This window comes from Python bivittatus, unplaced genomic scaffold, assembly GCF_059951505.1.
Source record: "Python bivittatus isolate LINGU-HERP-01145 unplaced genomic scaffold, Pbiv_v1 ctg000980_np1212, whole genome shotgun sequence".
Classification (NCBI taxonomy): Eukaryota; Metazoa; Chordata; class Lepidosauria; order Squamata; family Pythonidae; genus Python; species Python bivittatus.
The window spans coordinates 47,030,766-47,049,354 of record NW_028277125.1 but is presented as its reverse complement, the minus strand read 5'-3'; the positions used below and the strand labels follow the sequence as shown (position 1 = coordinate 47,049,354).

General features: G+C 37.1%; 2 protein-coding genes across 15 annotated transcripts in view; one reads left to right on the top strand and one right to left on the bottom strand.

Annotated features, from left to right (window-relative positions):
* The window catches only part of PDCD11 (programmed cell death 11), a 34,591-nt gene extending 22,638 nt beyond the window's left edge, over window positions 1–11,953 (bottom strand). For 4 of the 5 annotated variants that reach the window (XM_015891604.3, XM_007423239.3, XM_007423238.3 and 1 more), the window contains exons 1-10: window positions 11,828–11,953; window positions 9,636–9,750; window positions 7,331–7,462; window positions 6,530–6,697; window positions 5,851–6,012; window positions 3,852–3,975; window positions 3,332–3,513; window positions 2,074–2,181; window positions 1,412–1,618; window positions 85–209 (exon numbers count right to left, since the gene is read on the bottom strand). In XM_015891604.3, coding sequence (XP_015747090.2) covers window positions 85–209; window positions 1,412–1,618; window positions 2,074–2,181; window positions 3,332–3,513; window positions 3,852–3,975; window positions 5,851–6,012; window positions 6,530–6,697; window positions 7,331–7,462; window positions 9,636–9,740 — 1,313 coding nt within the window. In that variant the 5' untranslated portion in view covers window positions 9,741–9,750; window positions 11,828–11,953. Of the gene's footprint in view, window positions 1–84; window positions 210–1,411; window positions 1,619–2,073; window positions 2,182–3,331; window positions 3,514–3,851; window positions 3,976–5,850; window positions 6,013–6,529; window positions 6,698–7,330; window positions 7,463–9,635; window positions 9,751–11,553; window positions 11,781–11,827 lie in introns of those variants that run through there. The other variant, XM_025163427.2, reaches the window with a different exon arrangement.
* Window positions 11,954–12,033: 80 nt separating this feature from the next.
* ATP5MK (ATP synthase membrane subunit k) lies at window positions 12,034–17,940 on the top strand. Of its 10 annotated transcripts, none has more exons than XM_007423246.4 (5): window positions 12,034–12,168; window positions 12,753–12,806; window positions 15,869–15,966; window positions 16,047–16,133; window positions 17,696–17,940. In XM_007423246.4, exons 3-4 carry the CDS (start codon window positions 15,880–15,882, stop codon window positions 16,131–16,133), a joined length of 174 nt encoding a protein of 57 aa, XP_007423308.1. In that variant the 5' UTR covers window positions 12,034–12,168; window positions 12,753–12,806; window positions 15,869–15,879; the 3' UTR covers window positions 17,696–17,940. The 10 variants fall into 10 exon arrangements, with proteins under 10 accessions (XP_007423308.1, XP_007423304.1, XP_015747094.1 ...); XM_007423242.4 differs by having other exon boundaries at window positions 12,043–12,168; window positions 12,753–12,812; XM_015891608.3 differs by having other exon boundaries at window positions 12,054–12,168; window positions 12,693–12,806.
* The last annotated feature ends 649 nt before the right edge of the window (window positions 17,941–18,589 follow it).

Here is an 18,589-nt window from a genome sequence, read left to right as displayed (position 1 = left end):
CAGAAAGGGACATGTGTTTATAATATGTAAATAACTTGAAAAATTGATCCATACAAAGTGCATGAAATGAGACAAGAACCTTACTGTTTGAGAGACACCATGACAATGTCATCTATCAAGCTGTAGTCAATAATTCGGCATGTATGTTTACTTCCAGGCTTAAACACCTCAGTTTTGAAAGATTTGGAAGTATTTGGAAGATACTTTAGCTATAAAAAATATTATACAGATTAGATCCAGGTCATTTTCTAATATACCATCAACCCTGCTATAACACAAAAGACATTATGTCTTAGATGCTTGATCAGTGACCAGATTCATAAGCCCCATATTTACTTATAATATTTAAGCCAACAAATATTCTTAAGGATAGTTGAACAAAATGAACAGCAAAACACAACAATAAAATCCTTACAACACATGTGACAATAACAATTATCCCACATTAAAATCCTCCTCTCTAAATCTAGTGTCTAAACTGCCAGAGAGGAGAAGAAAGTCTTTGTGTGGTGCTGAAAAAATAATGAGGGCACCAAACGGGACTCCTGGGACATTTCAGAGGGAGGGGTCTATAACTGAGAAGACCATTTTGAAGAAGATACCTAAAAGACATGCTCTTCTTTTATAAACAGGTGGCTTCATTACCAGTGGGGGTTTCATTCCCTCTTCACAACTGCAGATAAGAAAACCACAGTACATGCAAAAGCCTGTCCATCATGTTGCCCACATGCAGAGTAATAACAATAAAAGGCTCAAACTGCAGAAACATAAAAACTTGCATACGTACACAAAGTTCTTCTTCTGATGATAGAAGAATGATAAAGGCCACAGATAATGAGGACCACCGTAGCATGTTCACAGCCATTATTATCTACTTCTTAAATCTACATCCCACCTTTTCTCCAGGCTCAAGATGATTTACATGGGGCTTGTCCTTAATTTTAGCTCCCGTCAATAGGCTGGACTAAGAGAAAGGGACTGCCTAAATTCACCCAGTGATTTTCCATTCCGAGGCTGCACTAGGACCTGGGTCTCCCAAGTCCTGGTCTAATACGTTGACTATTAGCCACAGTGGCTCTCAGTGTGGGCTTTAAGTCACACCAAGATTTTAAACTGGACTCAGAAACAGATTGAAAGCTAACAAACCAGTCTGTTTATTTAAAAAAAAATGCTTCATTATTGCTAAACAAATAACACTATCATAGTACAAAAGAAAGTAGAAAAAGTCTTCACTAACTTTTAGGGGGCAGGCAATTTTTCCCCCCAGAACCCATGGAGTCCAAGATTATGCAACCCGAACCTAAAAACAACCTCTGGGTTAACCACTAGATTTGAAAAAGCCTATCCAAAAATCATGTCCTTGCTGGTAACATTTATAAATACCAGTTGAAGTCACCATTACATTACTTACATGTGCAAAAGCGTGACTGCCATCATCCAGCATGAAAACAGCACCAATTTTTTTGAGAAACATCTTTACTCTTGAGTCCACTACTACCACGCCAATCCGATCACTGGAAAGTTGGCCAAGCTGGATGCCAGGCTGAAGGAAAACTGGGCGCAAAGAAAGGCGAATTGCCTTGGTGGCAGGATTATTTGAGAGAATACAGGCTTTTACCTGGCAGGGAGAAAAGCGGAAGAAAGTATTTTATTCTATTTGCTAGAGGAAGTACCTGTTTGCGGAAAAATATGGAAAAATATTTTATATGTATTTACAAATTGCCACAAGGTAGTAAAAATATTAAAAAGCTCAACCCTGGTGATTTCATGGACACATCTATGCAGTCTTTTTGTCAGTGATACAGAAGTATTGCCTACTTCCAGGAGGTTTATCAACTTCTCAGACTAGCCTGGTAGTCTACCAAAACCAATACTAACCAACCTTGTGCCAACTGAGTTTCTAAGATTATACAAGGGTGGATAGATGCTGCCACCTTTTAAAATAATTAAGAATATGACTTTTACTTTTTAAAAAATTCTAGAATCCATGAATGTGGAGGACTAATGATTTAAAAATGCACTCTTTCACTTATGTTTTCATCATAGTTTAAAAATTGTTGCTTACTAACTTACCATTTGATTTGGTGAGAAATGTCTTGTTTTTAGAGAATTCATGTGCATGAAATCCACAATTCCAGTAAAGGAAGAGAGAAAACTTAGAGAAATTCCAGAAGAAGTCACCTGAAAAAATATAAAAGGAACAAAAATTCTTCTCTTGGATGGATTTCCTTAAAAGATCTGGAGGAAAAGTGAACACTTAACAAAACTTTCAAGGTACTTATTTTGACATTTTAGAAGTTTTATGTATTCAGTTGTATTAAACATTCTGTACCAAAGTCTCAATTAAATTTCATTTTGCATGCATCACTGAATATGTGAAATTATATATCCTTTAAAAATCTAATCAGAAGATGAAAGCTAGCTAATAAACATAGATGTTTGCCAGCAAATATTTTATTTTGCAATTATCCTTCTATTTTAGTGGCTTTTATATGGCAAAGGGAGCAACTGGTGTACAAGATGATTCAATGCAGAGATCTTCCTGGCGACAGCTGCCACCTGCTCTTTGAGCAAGAGCTATGAGCCCATGGCAAAGCCCAAATTGCATGCTACTTCCTTCTAGAATTAAAGTTCAAGAATCCCAAGATCTCTGGTCATATGAACTCCCAGCCATTCAGATTTGCTAAGGTTTATCCTAAGCTTGCTTCTCCTTATCCAGACCCCAACACCCTCAAAATACAACAACAGAACCTTGACAGCATCACTTGGTAGGCCTGGGTCAGGATATACAATTGTATCATCAGCAGATTGTTAATGTGTGACCTCATGATGTGAGATGACTTTGCCCAAGATATTAAACTGGGATGGTGAGAGGATCAAGCCTTGTGGGACTCCACAATACCGGGGGCTTGGGCTCAATCACTCCCCCTTTACCAACACTGAATGGAACTAGGCTTAGAGAAAGGAGAAGAAACATGCATTCTTGCCACCCTTGGTTCTGGGGAAGTAATCAAATGAGATACACTTGAAAACCCAACCTCACTTTGAAGGAAATGAAATGAATCCAGATTTGTTGCATACCAATTTTAAGTAGGAAGGCTTATAAAAAGCAGTACCTGCTAAATACTATTGAACATCATCTGTAGTCTAGAGGAATGAGATTTGCAATCAAGCAGATATCTGCTAGCTATTCAGAACCTTGGATGGATAGATCAAAAACATGTTCTTAACTTCAATATTACTGACTTATGGCCATCACAAGTACAATTTTATTTGTCCTATCTATGCTTGTTAATCATCATATAAACAATAGCGAATTGATTGATTTTACCTCCTGAACCTGGGCTTTCACCACTAGCCCAGGTAGCAAGTTGGTGAGTGACCAGTTTTGCTCTTCTGTGGCAATGGCTGAAGCAACCTCAGACTGATTGATGGATATGCGGATTATTCTCCCACCATTCTTCACTTCTTCAATAAGGCAGTTCAGATATTGCCCTATTTTCAGTTCAGTCCCTATAAATCCAGCATACAGAATATAATCTCTCATCAGCAATTACTCGCTATAACTTTCCTGTTATTATCATACTTCCCAGCACTTACTATTTCATTAATTCACCAATTTCATCACATGAGTGAGAAATAAATATTTTAAATAAGCAAAAAAACAAACAGGCCTTGCATTAGAAAACCTAAATAAGAGAAGTTGGCCAAACATGGAAAATAGCTATTGTATACTGATTTAAACACACACACAACTTTGCAGTGTTTTTTGCCACTATTCATTTTCAGAGCTAAGCTTCCATAATCCTTAGAATCACCTACTTCTTCAATAGAACTATGCAAAGTTTTACCTTTGTTGAGTGATTGCAGATAACCCTGGGCTTTCTGCCGAGGCAGAAATGCTTTTGTTCCAGGAATACCTATATCAATAAGGTAACCATGGTCTTCTATACTAGATATGCATCCAGAGAGTAGCTGTTCAGAGAAGAAATGTTGAATTAAATATATTACAGAGATTCATAAATATATTCATACTGTTCTTTGTTCCCCACCTTTCCTCACTTACTAAGTTTCACTGAAAAGGAAAAGGTCATTGGTTTCCGCAATCTAGACCTGCATTCCTAACTGCCCAAAACCACCCCGATTGCAAAACAGGTTCGGCTAATCTTTTTGGAGTTTAAAGAGTATTATGGGTATTCTCACAAAATGATTGCCATTGGGATCTTGCTAACTGACACAATGGCTGCCAAGTGAGCATGGCTAGCCATAACTATCTGTTTATACATATAAAAAAGATTACTCCTTCTCAGTCTTTTTATCATCATAGTTTAACTTGTATTTTTTTCAGAAGTCAAAGAGACTTCCAAAACAGTAATGAGTACAGCTACCCACCATTTTTATTTTTAAAAATAGCTATGGAGAATATGTAGAAAGCAGAGGCATTCTTGCTAATAAAAATTATGCTAGAGGCCAGTGTTTTGCAGAATGACTATTTATTTTTTTAAATAATAATGAAAGAACCTGAAAGGGTAAGGTCTAACCCTCAGCTAACTATGCAGCAGATCTCCAAGTAACACAGGATACCAAAGAGAAATATTCAACTTCAACATCAGAGGGAAGAGAGCAAATGTCTCTTGAATAATCAAGAAAAAAATAGCAAAATAATTGAAGTGCTTGACCAAGTTTAAATTTCTTCACCTACACCCTCCCTTTGTCCAAAATCAATTAAATTTCTGGCAGTAAATATCAGTTTTTTTCCAAATCTGAAGCACTGTAGCTAATCTACCTTTGTATGAGCTTTCTTCATGATCTGTGCTGGCTGGAGATCATTGGAACTACAGGCCAACACATATGAAGATACCAGATAGGGAAGGATGATAAAGACAACAAAACCTGGGTAAGGAAAGCTTCTCCCCAAATGGAAATACCAGAGCAAGGGAGGCTTTTTATTTTATTTTCATCACAGCTTTTAAATCCAGAATGCAGTATACGGCTTTTGCGCTCCCTTTTATAGCCTCCCTTCTGCCTAAGTCCTCCAAAGTGGAGGAACAAAATTTTTAGACCTCTTTTGACATTGTTGTTGTTGTTCCAAAATTATATTCTATAACAAGATTACAAATGATAAACAAAATTACAAATTTCCCATCATGCTGATTCCTGCCCTCCTTTTTTTGTATTTTTGAGGGAAAAATGAATATTTTAAGCTAGGATATTCATGTTGCCCTTTAAATCCCCCAACCCACTAAAACATATGTACACAAAAACAGACTTCTCTCTTCCACCTTCTCTTTAATTTAAAGTGTTTCAGTTGCACTACTGTACTGTTCTATAAAAATGAAAAAAAGAATCTCAGTATTACTGTGCACCCAAACTAATGAAAGAACTGCAATTTATTGGAGAGAGGGGAGATTTTTGCTATTTTCCCCCAAATGAAATGTAAAATAGTCAAGACAAATCCATTTCATAACAGCAGATATTCTAGCTGTTAAGAATCTGCCAGGTGGTTCAGGCCTTTCCCATGAAACCTATGCCTTAGATGTTATACCTGACACTTTTTCATTACCTTGTAAACATGTTCATATGTTCCACCATTTTAAATCAATATGTACTGTCTTTAATGCTGTTTCTCTGAATTTTCTTACAAAACTCTACAAATAAAAATGTCATTTTGGAATATGACTTGTTTTTACCTGCCACTGTCATCTTTAGCTGCACTGCTGTCATTTGTAGTCACTCTTTTGTTTACAGTTTAACAAAATGTTTTTATTTTTCTGTCTCAAACAATTTTGAAAAAATAGTACATTTAATGAATATGTAAAATAAATTAAGGGAATTTCTTTAGTTTCATACCATGCCTGCTTTCAAAGCTGGTGGATTCAAAGCCTTGTTGACATCTTTTGGATTAATGGTTAACTGTATCCTCTGATGCCCCACAGTATTCTTCTCTGTGCTTATCACAGCACATCTCACCAACATTCCTGGAGAGAACAAGTCTGAGAGAGAATTCAGTTCCTACAAAAAAAAATTTAAGAGGAAGAAGACCAAAATAATGAAAGATACTTATACACTGGCAAGGTATTTTCTACCAAACACTATGTTTCACAATAAGCAGTACAATTAAGCTTTTTTCCCCAGAATATGTTCAGTAAATTAAATGTATTTTGACATTGCAAGCAAATTGTGTTCCAGACTGGACTCACAGCAAATGTATCACAATTAAGATCAAGAATGGTACAGATATGCTAATTCCAATGGCTGTTCTCCATTCTTTTGGCAAACACACACCACTATGTTGAAGTATTCAAGAACTGGATTTAGCAGATCCAAATCTGGTTTGATTAAGAACTTTATCATATTCTACAACAAAAGATTCTGCTAAGCAAAGCAAACCACCCAGAGTTGTTTCAATGAGACGGGCGGGGACAAATTTGATATATATATATAAATAAATAAAACAACAAGGCAAGCATGAAAGCCTGCTTTGTTGATCTTTATGGATTTCATCAATCAATTCCACATCATGTCTTACCTGCACAGGTTCATCAGTGGCCACCTGCTCATTTAGCAGTTGATTATAGGCATCACATATGCATGTTATTTGCACAAATCCAGTAAGACCATTTGGCAAGCTGATCACCAGATCAAATTGATTACTCTCTTTCACACATCCTAAGAGCAGTGTTCCCTCTGTAAGAGACTGTTAAAAACAAGCAAACACAAATAACCAACTATCACAGAGATACTTTTACAGATGTTTGGCACACCAAGCTTCTGTTAGTACACATAATGTAAGAATTTAAGGAGGTGCAATAAAGCCCCCACCAGAACCCAGCTGGGTGGAAGGGAAACCACATCAACATTTCAAAATCAAAGATCTATAACTTTTTTTTTATACTGAGGGCAGCTTTTGTTCTTGAGTGATGTGGAGTAGGTAATACTGTGAAACTAGTGGGGCATTTGATTGTATTTGCATTAAAATGTAATTAAAATTAAATATTGTTAATATGATTCTCCAATTACGCATCTAACAATTTCTCTTATGGTTTTAGAGGACCACGCTTGGGCCCAGAGCTTCAGACTATACATCTAGATAATCAAACTATGGTTGGATTCACAAACCTCTCTTCTACCAACATGTGGTTTATTTGTGTCCTTAGTACCTTGTGCAAACCTAACCAACTGAAGCTCATTCAACATCATGCCATGTAAACTGGGCTTATGAATTATTTTATCATGATGACATATCATCTACTAGAATCAATTTGGATAGTGAAGTAGAATTGTATGCCATAGCATAATAGATGAATTACAGGGAAAATCACCAACCAACCTCTGCTGTTAAAAGTTCAAAATCTTTAGCACTGGTTTTTGCAACAACTTTCTTCTCAGACTTGAATTTTTTAGGTTCCTTTTGATCTTCATGTTTTTTCTTTCTTTTCCGAGTTACTTCTTCATGTTGAGTCTAAAATAATAATATAAAAGAAATACAAAAGAAGTTGTTTGCCCAATTCTGTATAGCAACCAGAAATTACATGAAGTGAGCTGCAGAGCTCATAAAATCTTGTGCCTTATAATAAAATCTGTCAGTCTTAAAAGATGCAGCCAAATTCCTTCTGATTTTCCTCTCCTACATACAGAAAAGGAGAAAATTCAATTCATCTCCATTTAACCATAGTTAATTAACTATAGTTTCTCATTTCATACACAGTGAGCCGAATCATGGCTAATTTAAACTATTTTTTTTTTTATTTATGAGATTTAAAGGCTGCTGAACTCCAAAACAGTCTGGGTGGCTTACAAAATTAAAAACAATAAAACATTAGAACAGTAAAAACACAAACCACGTGCATCTGGGAAAAACAGACCCGCAATCAATTAGAATTCTACAGGGACTTGGCACACATCCTAACTGGGAGCAGCCAGATTTTCAAAGACTTCTTTTCCATCATTGGGTGGGAGCCATACAAATCTCTGGGGGAATGCTGTTCCAGCGAGCAGGTGCTGTGACAGAGAAGGTATGTTTTCTGGGTTTCAATAGATGACATTGTTTAATCAAAGGGCCTGGAACATACCCACTCTGCCCCTGAACTGTTCAATGAGCCCAAAACCAGAAAGCTTATTTTGATCCTGGTTCATTTCAGTAAGGCATAGCTTAAATCAACCAGTTTTACCTGATCAATACACAACAGTTAGCTTAACTAGGAAGTATATGCTTCTGGCTGCCTCCTCTTACATGATGCACAAAAGGGGAGATGAATGACCCAGTGTAAAACTGGAACAGGCTATATTATGGATCAAACTGGATTATACTTTTCCCATAAACATGCCCAGACTGTAATCAATGAAGTACAGTTTGCAATTTAGACAGTGCAAAGATAAAAAATTGTGCTGCAGCATCTTTTTAAATGGCAGGTATTACAGGAATCACTCTAGAGTGACTGCAGACAATATATGGCTAAATAACATGGCAATCTCCTTTGTATAAAAGTTATTTATTTACATAAAATACTATATTCCATCCCTTTAGGACACACATACCATTTAAAATGACTAAGAACAGTTAAAACCATTACAAAATTAAAATCAAATTCATGAGAAACAAAAACACGAAGTTAAATAATAAAAACAGACAAATGTTTTAAAATTATCTTGGGGTCAGAGTGTTTGTTAGACCTGTAAATTAGTTTGGTAAATTTTCATTTCAGCCATAGTCTTCAATGGTACACTTGTATTTTAAGTAGTTTGAGAACTACCCTTTTGAAAATGACTTGTTATTAATTGGAAAAAATCAACCATTGAATAAATATAATGAAATATTGCCACCACTGTCTCCAGCTTCTTTCATCTGATTGCATGTAATCAGGATCAAACTTTATCAGAAAATTCAATATTTTAGTCTAAACAATCATTTATCCAATACATTTCCCTCCCAATTTCAATTTGTCTGACACCCTGGGAGAACCTGCTCATGATCCCTCACTTTTATGAGGAAGTGGGATGGAGGCTGATAGATCCACCTTTCTGTGGATGCAGCTACTCTTTGCAACTCCGGTCTCCCACAAATCTGATCTGCCCCCGTTCTATTGGCTTTCTGCAAACTATTACAAACTCTAGTTACTTCAGAGAGCCTTTGGGAAAGATGCCATCAGATTGACTGATTATAGTGTGATTATTTGTTTTTATATAGTTTTAATGTTTTATTGTATTTCTGCTGATGTATGTGAAGCATCAAGAGTCTCTGTAATGGTGCCAGAGTACAAAATTAATAAATAAACCTATTAAAGTTTCATACCAAGATAAAGATCTAAGCTCAATGGAAAAATGAATTGTACACACACATACACACACACACGCTTCTCTCCCACCTTTATTTGTAAAGTGTTCCCATATTAACTAGCAATTCACAACAAACTTTTCTTGTAAACAATGTCAATTCAAAAATTTGGAGACATACTTCAATAGAAAATATATGCACTATATGCAGTCCCAGAAACAATTTTTCGCATCTCAAATTTAAAAGGTTACATATAAGAAAGCCAGGAAATCAGACAATTGGTATCAGTCACAAAACCAGCTAGAGGAATCAATAGCCTGAGATGACAGAAGGTAGGTTCAGATGTTCATAATTTGCATACCTTGAATAAATTATCTTGGTCTACTATTGGTTGCCTGACTGCTTTTTCCTCCTGTCCCTTCTTCTGTATACCACCTCTTGGGAAATTCTCCTCTATAGATGACATGGTTGTCTTTCTATATGAAAAGAAACTAAACTATTAGAATTTATAAATCACTCATCAGGACAAAATCATACAACATAAACATCCTTTCATTTTAGGAATGAGATGACACAGATAATAAATCATAAGAATATAAGACATTTGAGTCATTTTTGAAAATGTTAGTTCTCTAGTCATTCTAGCAGTCACCTGAAATTGGAACCATCCAGATATATATTTGATCCCCATATCATCCTCAACCACTGGCCAAGTAAATGGGTGATGATGGGGAGCACAAAACATCTGAAAGACATGAGGTAGGGGAAGGCCAATGCACTCTGGGACACTGATCATCAAGATATATTCTTGTTCAATAATTAAGTTCAGGTAGGTTGGACCAGAGGAACCATAGATATTTTCTTTTAATTGACTACATTCTGAAAGGATAAAAATATTCTAGAATTGAACTGGTTTAATGGTAGTTCCCTATTTTCAGTGAACTGTAGTTCCACAATGGCTAGTTGAGTGTCAAGATTGACAGAGGATTATCTATGACTTATTAAGATAAAACTTTTCAATCTGGGGTGGAAACAGTGACAATTGCATAACTATTTATGGTCAGCTACTGAATTTATACTGCAAAAATAGTTAAAGATGAGCTTTTCTTAGGAAAAATCTCTTGGGAATTCTTAAGATTTAATCTAGATTCTGAAAATTCCTTGCACTGCATCACAGGGTGCCTATTGCTATTATCTATAGAAATAATCCCTATAGTCCAATAAAAATAAAGTTGAATTTGCAACAGAGAAGGAAAGTAACAGTCATGTGTCTTTGCTATGTGTCTGCTTCAAAGGAATTATTTTAACCTCAGCTTGCCTCTCAAACATTTAACAGGCTATTTTTTATATTTCATTATCAGCATAAAACAGCCATATAAACTATTGCTTCTAAAATTTAAAAAAAAATTACTTTGGTTTGTTAATATTTCCTAACATTAACCATCATAATTATTTTCTGGCATAGAACTGTGTTCAATCCAAAGCAACCCACACAAAGCATTGTCTCCATGATTAAAAAAAAACAACAGTTAAAATGAGTAAGAAACTGGGATGCTGTTTTCAGCATATTACAGTAAACTTTGAGCAAACGCAATGCCTGAAAGCACTTTGCATCTAAAACAACCATTCTGCAAAATGCTTTTACACTTTCCTCATAAAAAGTTCCTGTTTGGAATAGCCTATGAGGTAAACACTTAGTCCTTATTCAGTGCTACATATATTACCTATTAGCTATCATCATCACAGAAGTAGAATACTTGGTAAAGTCTGGCACAGAGTAAATTGTTAGGTTGGATACAATTCAACCTTATGTAGTCATTCTCCTGCACAGGGTAACAGGATTTTAAAAGGTCCAATATTTTTTGTAAGGTACAAACTTTGGGCTCTTACTCATTTCTTTAAGAATAATATACTGATTCCTATATAATTAGAAAGCTTCCTTGCTCAACTAAGACTCCAGGCCCGCAATAGTTGCATAACAAGCTGAAATTGATATACAATTGTTCTTCCAAGAAAAACACTTATACATTGATTTCTACTCATTTCACAATTAAAAAGGGTTAGAATTTTAAAAAGTGATCTGCAAGCATTTGAAACTAGTACTCCAGTCGTGGTGGGGTTGAAGGCAGTTTCTTTTGTGCATAAGATTTTTTGATGCAGCTACCAAAGTAACGGGTTGAAATAGGAAGATAAACAGGAGTCAGTGAATGGCTGTAGGGAAACAAGGGTATCTTCACAATAAGCAGATCTTAAAGCGGGGAAGGGTAACATCACTTCACCTTAGATTACTAAGAACTTTTCTTCATAAAATTTAATAAAATCACATTCCTCCAATTATGCATATAAGGATACTAAAAAAGATGCTGGGAAACATAGTTATTTCAGCGGACGCTCCGCAACTCTTGCTGTCTCCATAAGTTCAACACGTGGAATCCACGTTGCTTTCTTCCTCCATTCGCAGTTCAGTAAGCCTTCCCTCTTTACGTCCTGCTCCATTCCTTCTTCTTCCCCCCACCTTTTCCAAAGAACCCATCTTACATTCCTCATACTTACTTTAACGTATCAATCGCACGCTTAAAGAAGACACCATTTGTTCCTTGACCCGGAACGGAAAACGATGCCGAAAAAGGGTAAAAGGAAGCGCAGCTGATTACCAAGGAATCATAGAGCAACGGCACTGATCGCCGTCACAAAAGGTAGGGACTGGTAATTTGACGAGCATATTCATAAACCAATGAAAAACAGCTTTTGGTACAGTTCCGGTTTAGATGAATAAACTCCCGCCCTAGCACATCAAAGATAGATAGGAAGGTTGGTTAATTGAATGACGCCATTTTGTACGTGAAGGGCATTGAGCCATTGATACCGGGCGGAGGTAGCTGATAGAAAACGCGGTGGGTGCCGCCTTGTTTTGTTATTAGTGTTTTTTTTGTAAAAGGGAATAATATTTCTCAGCACGCTTTGAAGTAAGTTAAACTTTGTCCATTGTAATATACAGTATAAATACTTAGGTCATGAATCCAATTTTGTTCTGCGTGGTTCAAAAGCTCTCGGTGATTTAAACAATTATTTGAAAGATTGTGTATATTTTTACAAACATACTAATTTTTATAGTATCCTTTTCAGCCAGAGCTTTCGAGTTATTTTGAATTACAGCTCTTATAATTACGGTGTCAGGCAACATGACAGAAGTTTGGATTTAAGGGAATTAAGATCTAACACATTTGGAGGGCACCAGGAGGGCGTAAGCTGATAATTTAATGCCTGATAAGTGTAGGATAATTTGCTGCCTGATAAATGGGAATGTGTGCTGGGGTATGCAAAACTACCTTATTTCCATCAACCAACATTTTGGAGTTGTATAATTATTTCTTGTTCCTGGATGATTAACATATTGATTCAGTTTATGTTTGTGCAGTGCTGTATGTCTTGTATCTGTGGTGAACCATCTTCATATTTCATATTTCCTGTTCTTAAGTGGATACAGATTTAGGTGGAAAAGGAATCTACCTGTGCTCATCTAGTTAGAAAGGTACTGGTAAGTTGTTTTGGTATAACAGACTATTTAGCTTTAATTGTTGCACTGGATTTATTTATTTATTCTCTCCCCCACCGCTGTATTCTGTGTCTCAAATCCTAAAGGGATGGATCCAGCAATTTGTATACCTCCAGACCTTCCTATTCACTGTAATCTGGTACAGATGTTTTTTTGCCCCTTATCTGGGAGATGAGGATTTGTCATAAACTTCAACCTTCATAATTTTGTAAAATGTTAATTGACCCTTAAAAGTTATTGTCCCAATAGGATGTTGCTTTTTTAAAAAACTGTCAGCACAATTGCTTTTGCTTTTTATGTTCCTGGCTGGCGAAGCTGGAGTTCTAAGAAATACCCACAACATCCTCCTACGCCAAAATCAACACCACCCCATATCCCAGCAAAGAGTACGAGCAGAACACTTTTGTTCCCTGTTGTGTACTGTAGCTCCCTCTCCTAGTTGCATGCACCTTCCCTTTTTATTTTTACTGAATGTCTGGAGGTGTGGTAAGCCTGGGAAAAGACGAAGCTAGGTAATAATATCTCGATTCTCACCAGGTTGCTTTTGATGGTACTGGGGAACAGATTGGTCCATTCCAAAAAACACTGCAGGAGAGGTTAGAGGTCTTGATCCTGCCCACTGTCTTGTCTAGCTCTAACAACTTGATGAAGGTGTCCAGTGGGAGGAACAAACCATTCTCTGGTGGAGAGAAAGTGGCTGAGCTTCAACTGTAGAGGGCCCTAGAAGAAACATTATCTGAACACATTTCAGTCTGATTTTAAGTCCACATTCAACATAGAGATGGTATTGATTGCACTTATTTATGAGTTCTGTTCCTCCTGGTCCTGCTTGATCTCTCAGTTGCTTTCAATACCATCTATCATGGCATTCTTTTGAATCATCTCCGAGGATTGGGGGATAGTTCCAGTGGTGGGAGGGAGTGATCAAACCCTAGGCTCCTTAATTGGTGAAGGGGGTGGTGGTCCTGCAGGGCTCAATTCTCTCCCCAGTCCTATTCAACATTTATGTGAAGCAGCTGGTTAAGATCTTTCATCAGGTCACTGATGATATATATCTCGACCTCTAGTCAAATAAGTGATGCTGTCAAGATGCCTGGAGACTGTCCAAGACTGGATGGAGAGGAACAGGTTAAGACTCAATCCCAGCAAGACAGAGTGACATTGGGTTTCAAGACCTGTCAATTTCAGTGAGATTCCATTGTTAACTCTGAACAGGTGAAACTGGTTCACAATTTAGAGTTCCCCTTGAACTCATAGCTCCTGCCCAAGGAACAGGTGGCAGATGTGGACCAGAGGGTATTTGTACAGCTTCATCTTGTGTCTCAGTTGCACTCTTTCTTAGAATGAAAGGAATTACTGTTACTTATGCTTTAGTCACCTCTCAACTGGATTATTGCAATGAACTCTGTATGGGAATTTGGAACCTGCAGTGGTTGGGTAGTAATTGGCACCTCCAGGCACATATATAACACTTCTCTTCTAAGAGCCACATTGGTTATCTGTTGGTTTCTGGATGCAATTCAAGGTGCTGGTTGTCATCTTCAAAGCTTTTCATTTTGGGCAGTCTGATTATCTGTGGGACAGCCTTCCAGTAACATCTGTCCACCTGATAGGATCCAATAGGGCAGGTGATTTAGGTGTCCCCTTAATTACAGATTTATTACCTTCAGGGACTTGTCAGCATGGCTTCTCAGTGCCCCCCCCCCTTGTTATAGCATTCCCCCTGTGGCCCCTTCCCACCTGGCTTCTAGAAAATTAGTAAAAACTTGGTTGTTTCATCAAACCAGAGGAGTTGGATTATTTGGTTCATGAGACTGGGTCTTTTATTAAGCATGGCTAACTAGAAGCCTGGTCTAAATTTTTAAGAGCAGTATTCTTAAATTCAGTTCACCTTCATAATTTTTGAATATTTACATATTTAGAGTCTATTTCATTAGTAGATAGCGTATGTATCATTCATTCAAAGCTGTTCTGTCCCTTAATGACTCAGGGCAACCTACAGGAGTAAAGTTAAAATGAAAAAGATAATTAAAACAAACTGTGAAACAATGTATTTTAAAACAATTAAAAGATTGAAGGCCTGAGTTAATAGATATGTTTTGAACCCCTCCTAAACTATAATAAGGATAGGGATTGCTTCAACTTCCATAGCAATTTGTTCCTCAGCTATGAGCTTTGCCAAAGCAGAATTAAGTATCTGCTGCAGAACCTGTAAAAGATGCCCCATTGATGATTCAAGAGTGGAAGGCAGATTGTATGGGAGGAGGTGGTCTTAAAAGTGTCTTAGTCCTAAGCTATTTAAGCTTTTATATACCATTGTGAGTACTGCTGGGAGTTGGGGCAGCATATAAATTTAATAATACCTTGAATTGGGCACCTTGACCAGTGAGTTTGTTTACACATGGCATGGAGGATATGTGGGATGTGTGGGATCTTCAAGAGGTGCTGTGAATTCTGCTGCACTCTATGCCTGCTGCAACTTTCAGATTATATTGAAAAGCTGTTGCCCAAAGGACACATTGCAGTAATCCAACCTTGAGGTTTACTGGTGCATCAGATACTGAAGCCAGGTCTCTCTCTTCCTGGTACAAAAGCAGTTGCTTTATCAGCCAAAACTGATAAAAGGTTCTCTTTGCTACTGGTGTCATTGCTATTCTGCCCAGTGTTGGATCCAGGAGGATCCCAACCTGGAAACCTGATCCTCAAGGGAGAGTGCAACCCTGTCCAAAAGAGGTATTTTTCTTGGAATCAGTAATAGTTCTACCATGTCTCAATTAAATTTCATTTGTTTTTTGTCTGGGCTAAGTATCCACGGGCCCTTCTTATCAGGCTTCAGGTACAATACATGCTGCTACTTGTGATAGAACTGCAAGAAAGCAAATAAAGCTAAGCTGTGTAGCTGCTAGTGTGTTAGTTGTTAATTGTTTACCAGTTACTAGTGAGTTTGTTATGTATTAGGAATGCACTCAGATTCAGATGTATATAAATGAACAACATTATTTTAAACTGAAATTAAGATCAGTTTCTGTTGCATCTAGACCAAGCAATAATGGCAGGACATGATTCTGGAACACAACACCAATTTACCGGATTTAAGAAATACTTCAATAGCTATACAACAATAGGCAGAAGAAATGTAAGTATCCAACATTATAACTTTTTACAATATCCCTTTGAAATTTTGACTGATCTGACCTGTATGTATTCTGTTTTTAGTATGTGCTACTTACATATGGAGGCATTCTAATGATCATCCTGGGATTTAAAATGAGGAAACCTAAGAAGGAAATTTCACAAAAATAAGTAAGTGTCATATCATCTGGTGAATAAACAGTAACCTGGGTCTATTAATACTGGACCTTAACATCTCTAAAATATCTCTAATGCAGCCTTTTTCCTAGTTTTATAGTTACACAGAGATTTTATGAAGCTGACCTAAGAAAAGGGTTTAATTACAGGTCGTCCTCGTTTAGCTACAATTGGGACCAGCAACTCAGTTGCTAAGTGACATGGTCACAAAGTGGAAAATAGGTGACCACAACTGTGCTTACAATTTTATTTTAGCTTTCCTTTGCTTTACAGCGTCAGAAAGATACAAACAGCCGAGTAAGCCCAAATGGTGGGGAAGGTTTCCAGAACTCAACTCACAAGGAAGCCAAGTAAAAGGGCAAATTTTGTAGCCCTTTCTTCCCACTCCCCCGCCCTTTGGAATGCTCACCCCAGCGCTGGGATAATTAACAAGGGAATTAATGCTTATATTTACATTCATTGGAGAGGAAGAGATTTCAGGAGAGTAAGCAGGCACACAGTGGGGAATACACATTGAAACAGCACCAGCTGTTTGCTTAGCAGGCTCCCAGCTCTGAGCCACTAGCAGCTTAGAAGGCAAAGCCAAAGGTGCGAATCTGATTGAAGTGTTGTCAGTTACAGATGGTCACAGAGCTGTGCTTGTTAACTTGTGGTTAGTACTTTTTAGGGCCAAGCTGTGCTCTGGACAAAAGCAGCTCAAGAAGTGACTGCTTCTTTAGGCAAATTATCCTCTCTGTAGGGAGGGGAAAAAGAAGATAAACAGGTCAGGCACAGGATAACGCATACTAACGGACTATAATGGCAAATACATGACTGAGAGACATGCTGCAAAGGTCATAAATTTGGGCTTTAGTTGCAAAGTTACTTTTTCATCGCTGTTGTAACTTCAAATGGTCACTGCCTGAGGCAGTCACTAAGCAAGGTCTACCTGTATTAGCTGTTGCTAGTGAATATATTGAGACTTACCCTACTTTGTTTTCAATCTGGCAATATATAGTTGCATGCTTTGAATTTTGGAATTCCTCACTTAACGAAGAACTTTTCTGTCACTTCTGATAGCCACCAGTGAGCTTATTTTTATTTTTATCTAGCATCTACAGGTAATCCTTGCTTAGCAGCCACAATTGGGCCAGCAACTTGGTTGCTAAGCGCTGTGGCTGTTAAGCAGAAAATCACGTGGCTGCAATGGGCTTGCGACCTTGCTTCCCATTTGGTTGTTAAGTGAAGCACCATGGTCGCTAAGTGAAACATCACATGACTGCGAGTTACAATTTTACTTCTGCATTCTCTATTAACTGCTTGTCTCAAGCCAGCTGCGAAGCACATGAATGATGATCATGTAATCGCGGAACACTGCAATGGTTGTAAATGCGAGAATTGGTCACAAAGCTTTTTTTTTTTTACACCATTGTAAGTTCAAATGGTTGTTAAACGAGGCAGTCAGTAAGCAAGGACTGCCTGTACACCTGTTACCTCATTTCGTAAGGGAGAATTGGGTCTTAAATAGAAGTTATGCTAGATGATGTGTTGATTGAAGGTTTTTTTTTCTTGGACAGGTTCTTGTCGTTGGACCTTCTCTGTTGTATTGCTGTCTGTGAGTTGCAGAAGCTGATGCATAGTTCAGTAAATCATGAAAAATGACTAAATTTGCCTTTAGTATCAGTCAATGAATGAAAACTCTCCAAATTTCTGGTGTATATTATTAATTTAAAAAGCCCTCTCAATCATGAGGGTACAGTTTTAGGCATTGCAATAAACCATCTGCTCCAGAATAAAAAAAGTGACTGTTGTTAACATGAAAGCAAGATCACATCTCTGCCTTAACAGTTTTGAGCACTGATTTATTTCACTGAAAGTATTTTCAGCTATTCTGCCTTTCTAAACAAACAGAACAATCAAGGCAGCCACTATAAAATATATAGACAGAAAATAAGCTAAAATAGCACAATTTAAAAAAAGAATTCCTTTAGAACAGTTCAGGAACGTCTGCTTAAAAAGATGCGTCTTAAGGTTTATATCTGAAGATCCTAATGTATGGACAAGTTTATAATGAGAAATATAATCTGTTAGATGGTAGATTATAGGCCTTTTAGAGCTTGCAATGTTAAAATAGTAACTTTTGGCCTATGAGGTTTTGCACGTATCTGTGGGTACACACACATACACATGCCCTGCTGCTTTCTTCATCCACCATACCTTGTGACAGACTTTTTTACAAGTGAAGGGACATATCAAAAACAAAGCAAATGTTAAGAAAATACAATTCTGTAGTTCTTTTCTGTACTAATAAAAATGGGATTTGTAGTACCTTTTTCCAGTTAACCATGCTATATAATTTTAAGTGTGGAATTTTAATAGATTGCCAAATAGATTAGCATTAAAAGTTGATCAAAAAGATTAAAAATACCTAGTGTCTGTCCCAAATAGAGGTCTATCAAATCTATAAATGC

What these genes read in the sequence shown, in the direction of transcription:
- ATP5MK (XM_007423246.4), top strand. Translation starts at nt 15,880, where the DNA reads ATGGCAGGACATGATTCTGGAACACAACACCAATTTACCGGATTTAAG. An exon ending in CAACAATAGGCAGAAGAAAT is followed by an intron (nt 15,967 to 16,046) that starts GTAAGTATCCAA and finishes TTCTGTTTTTAG; the next exon opens with TATGTGCTACTTACATATGG.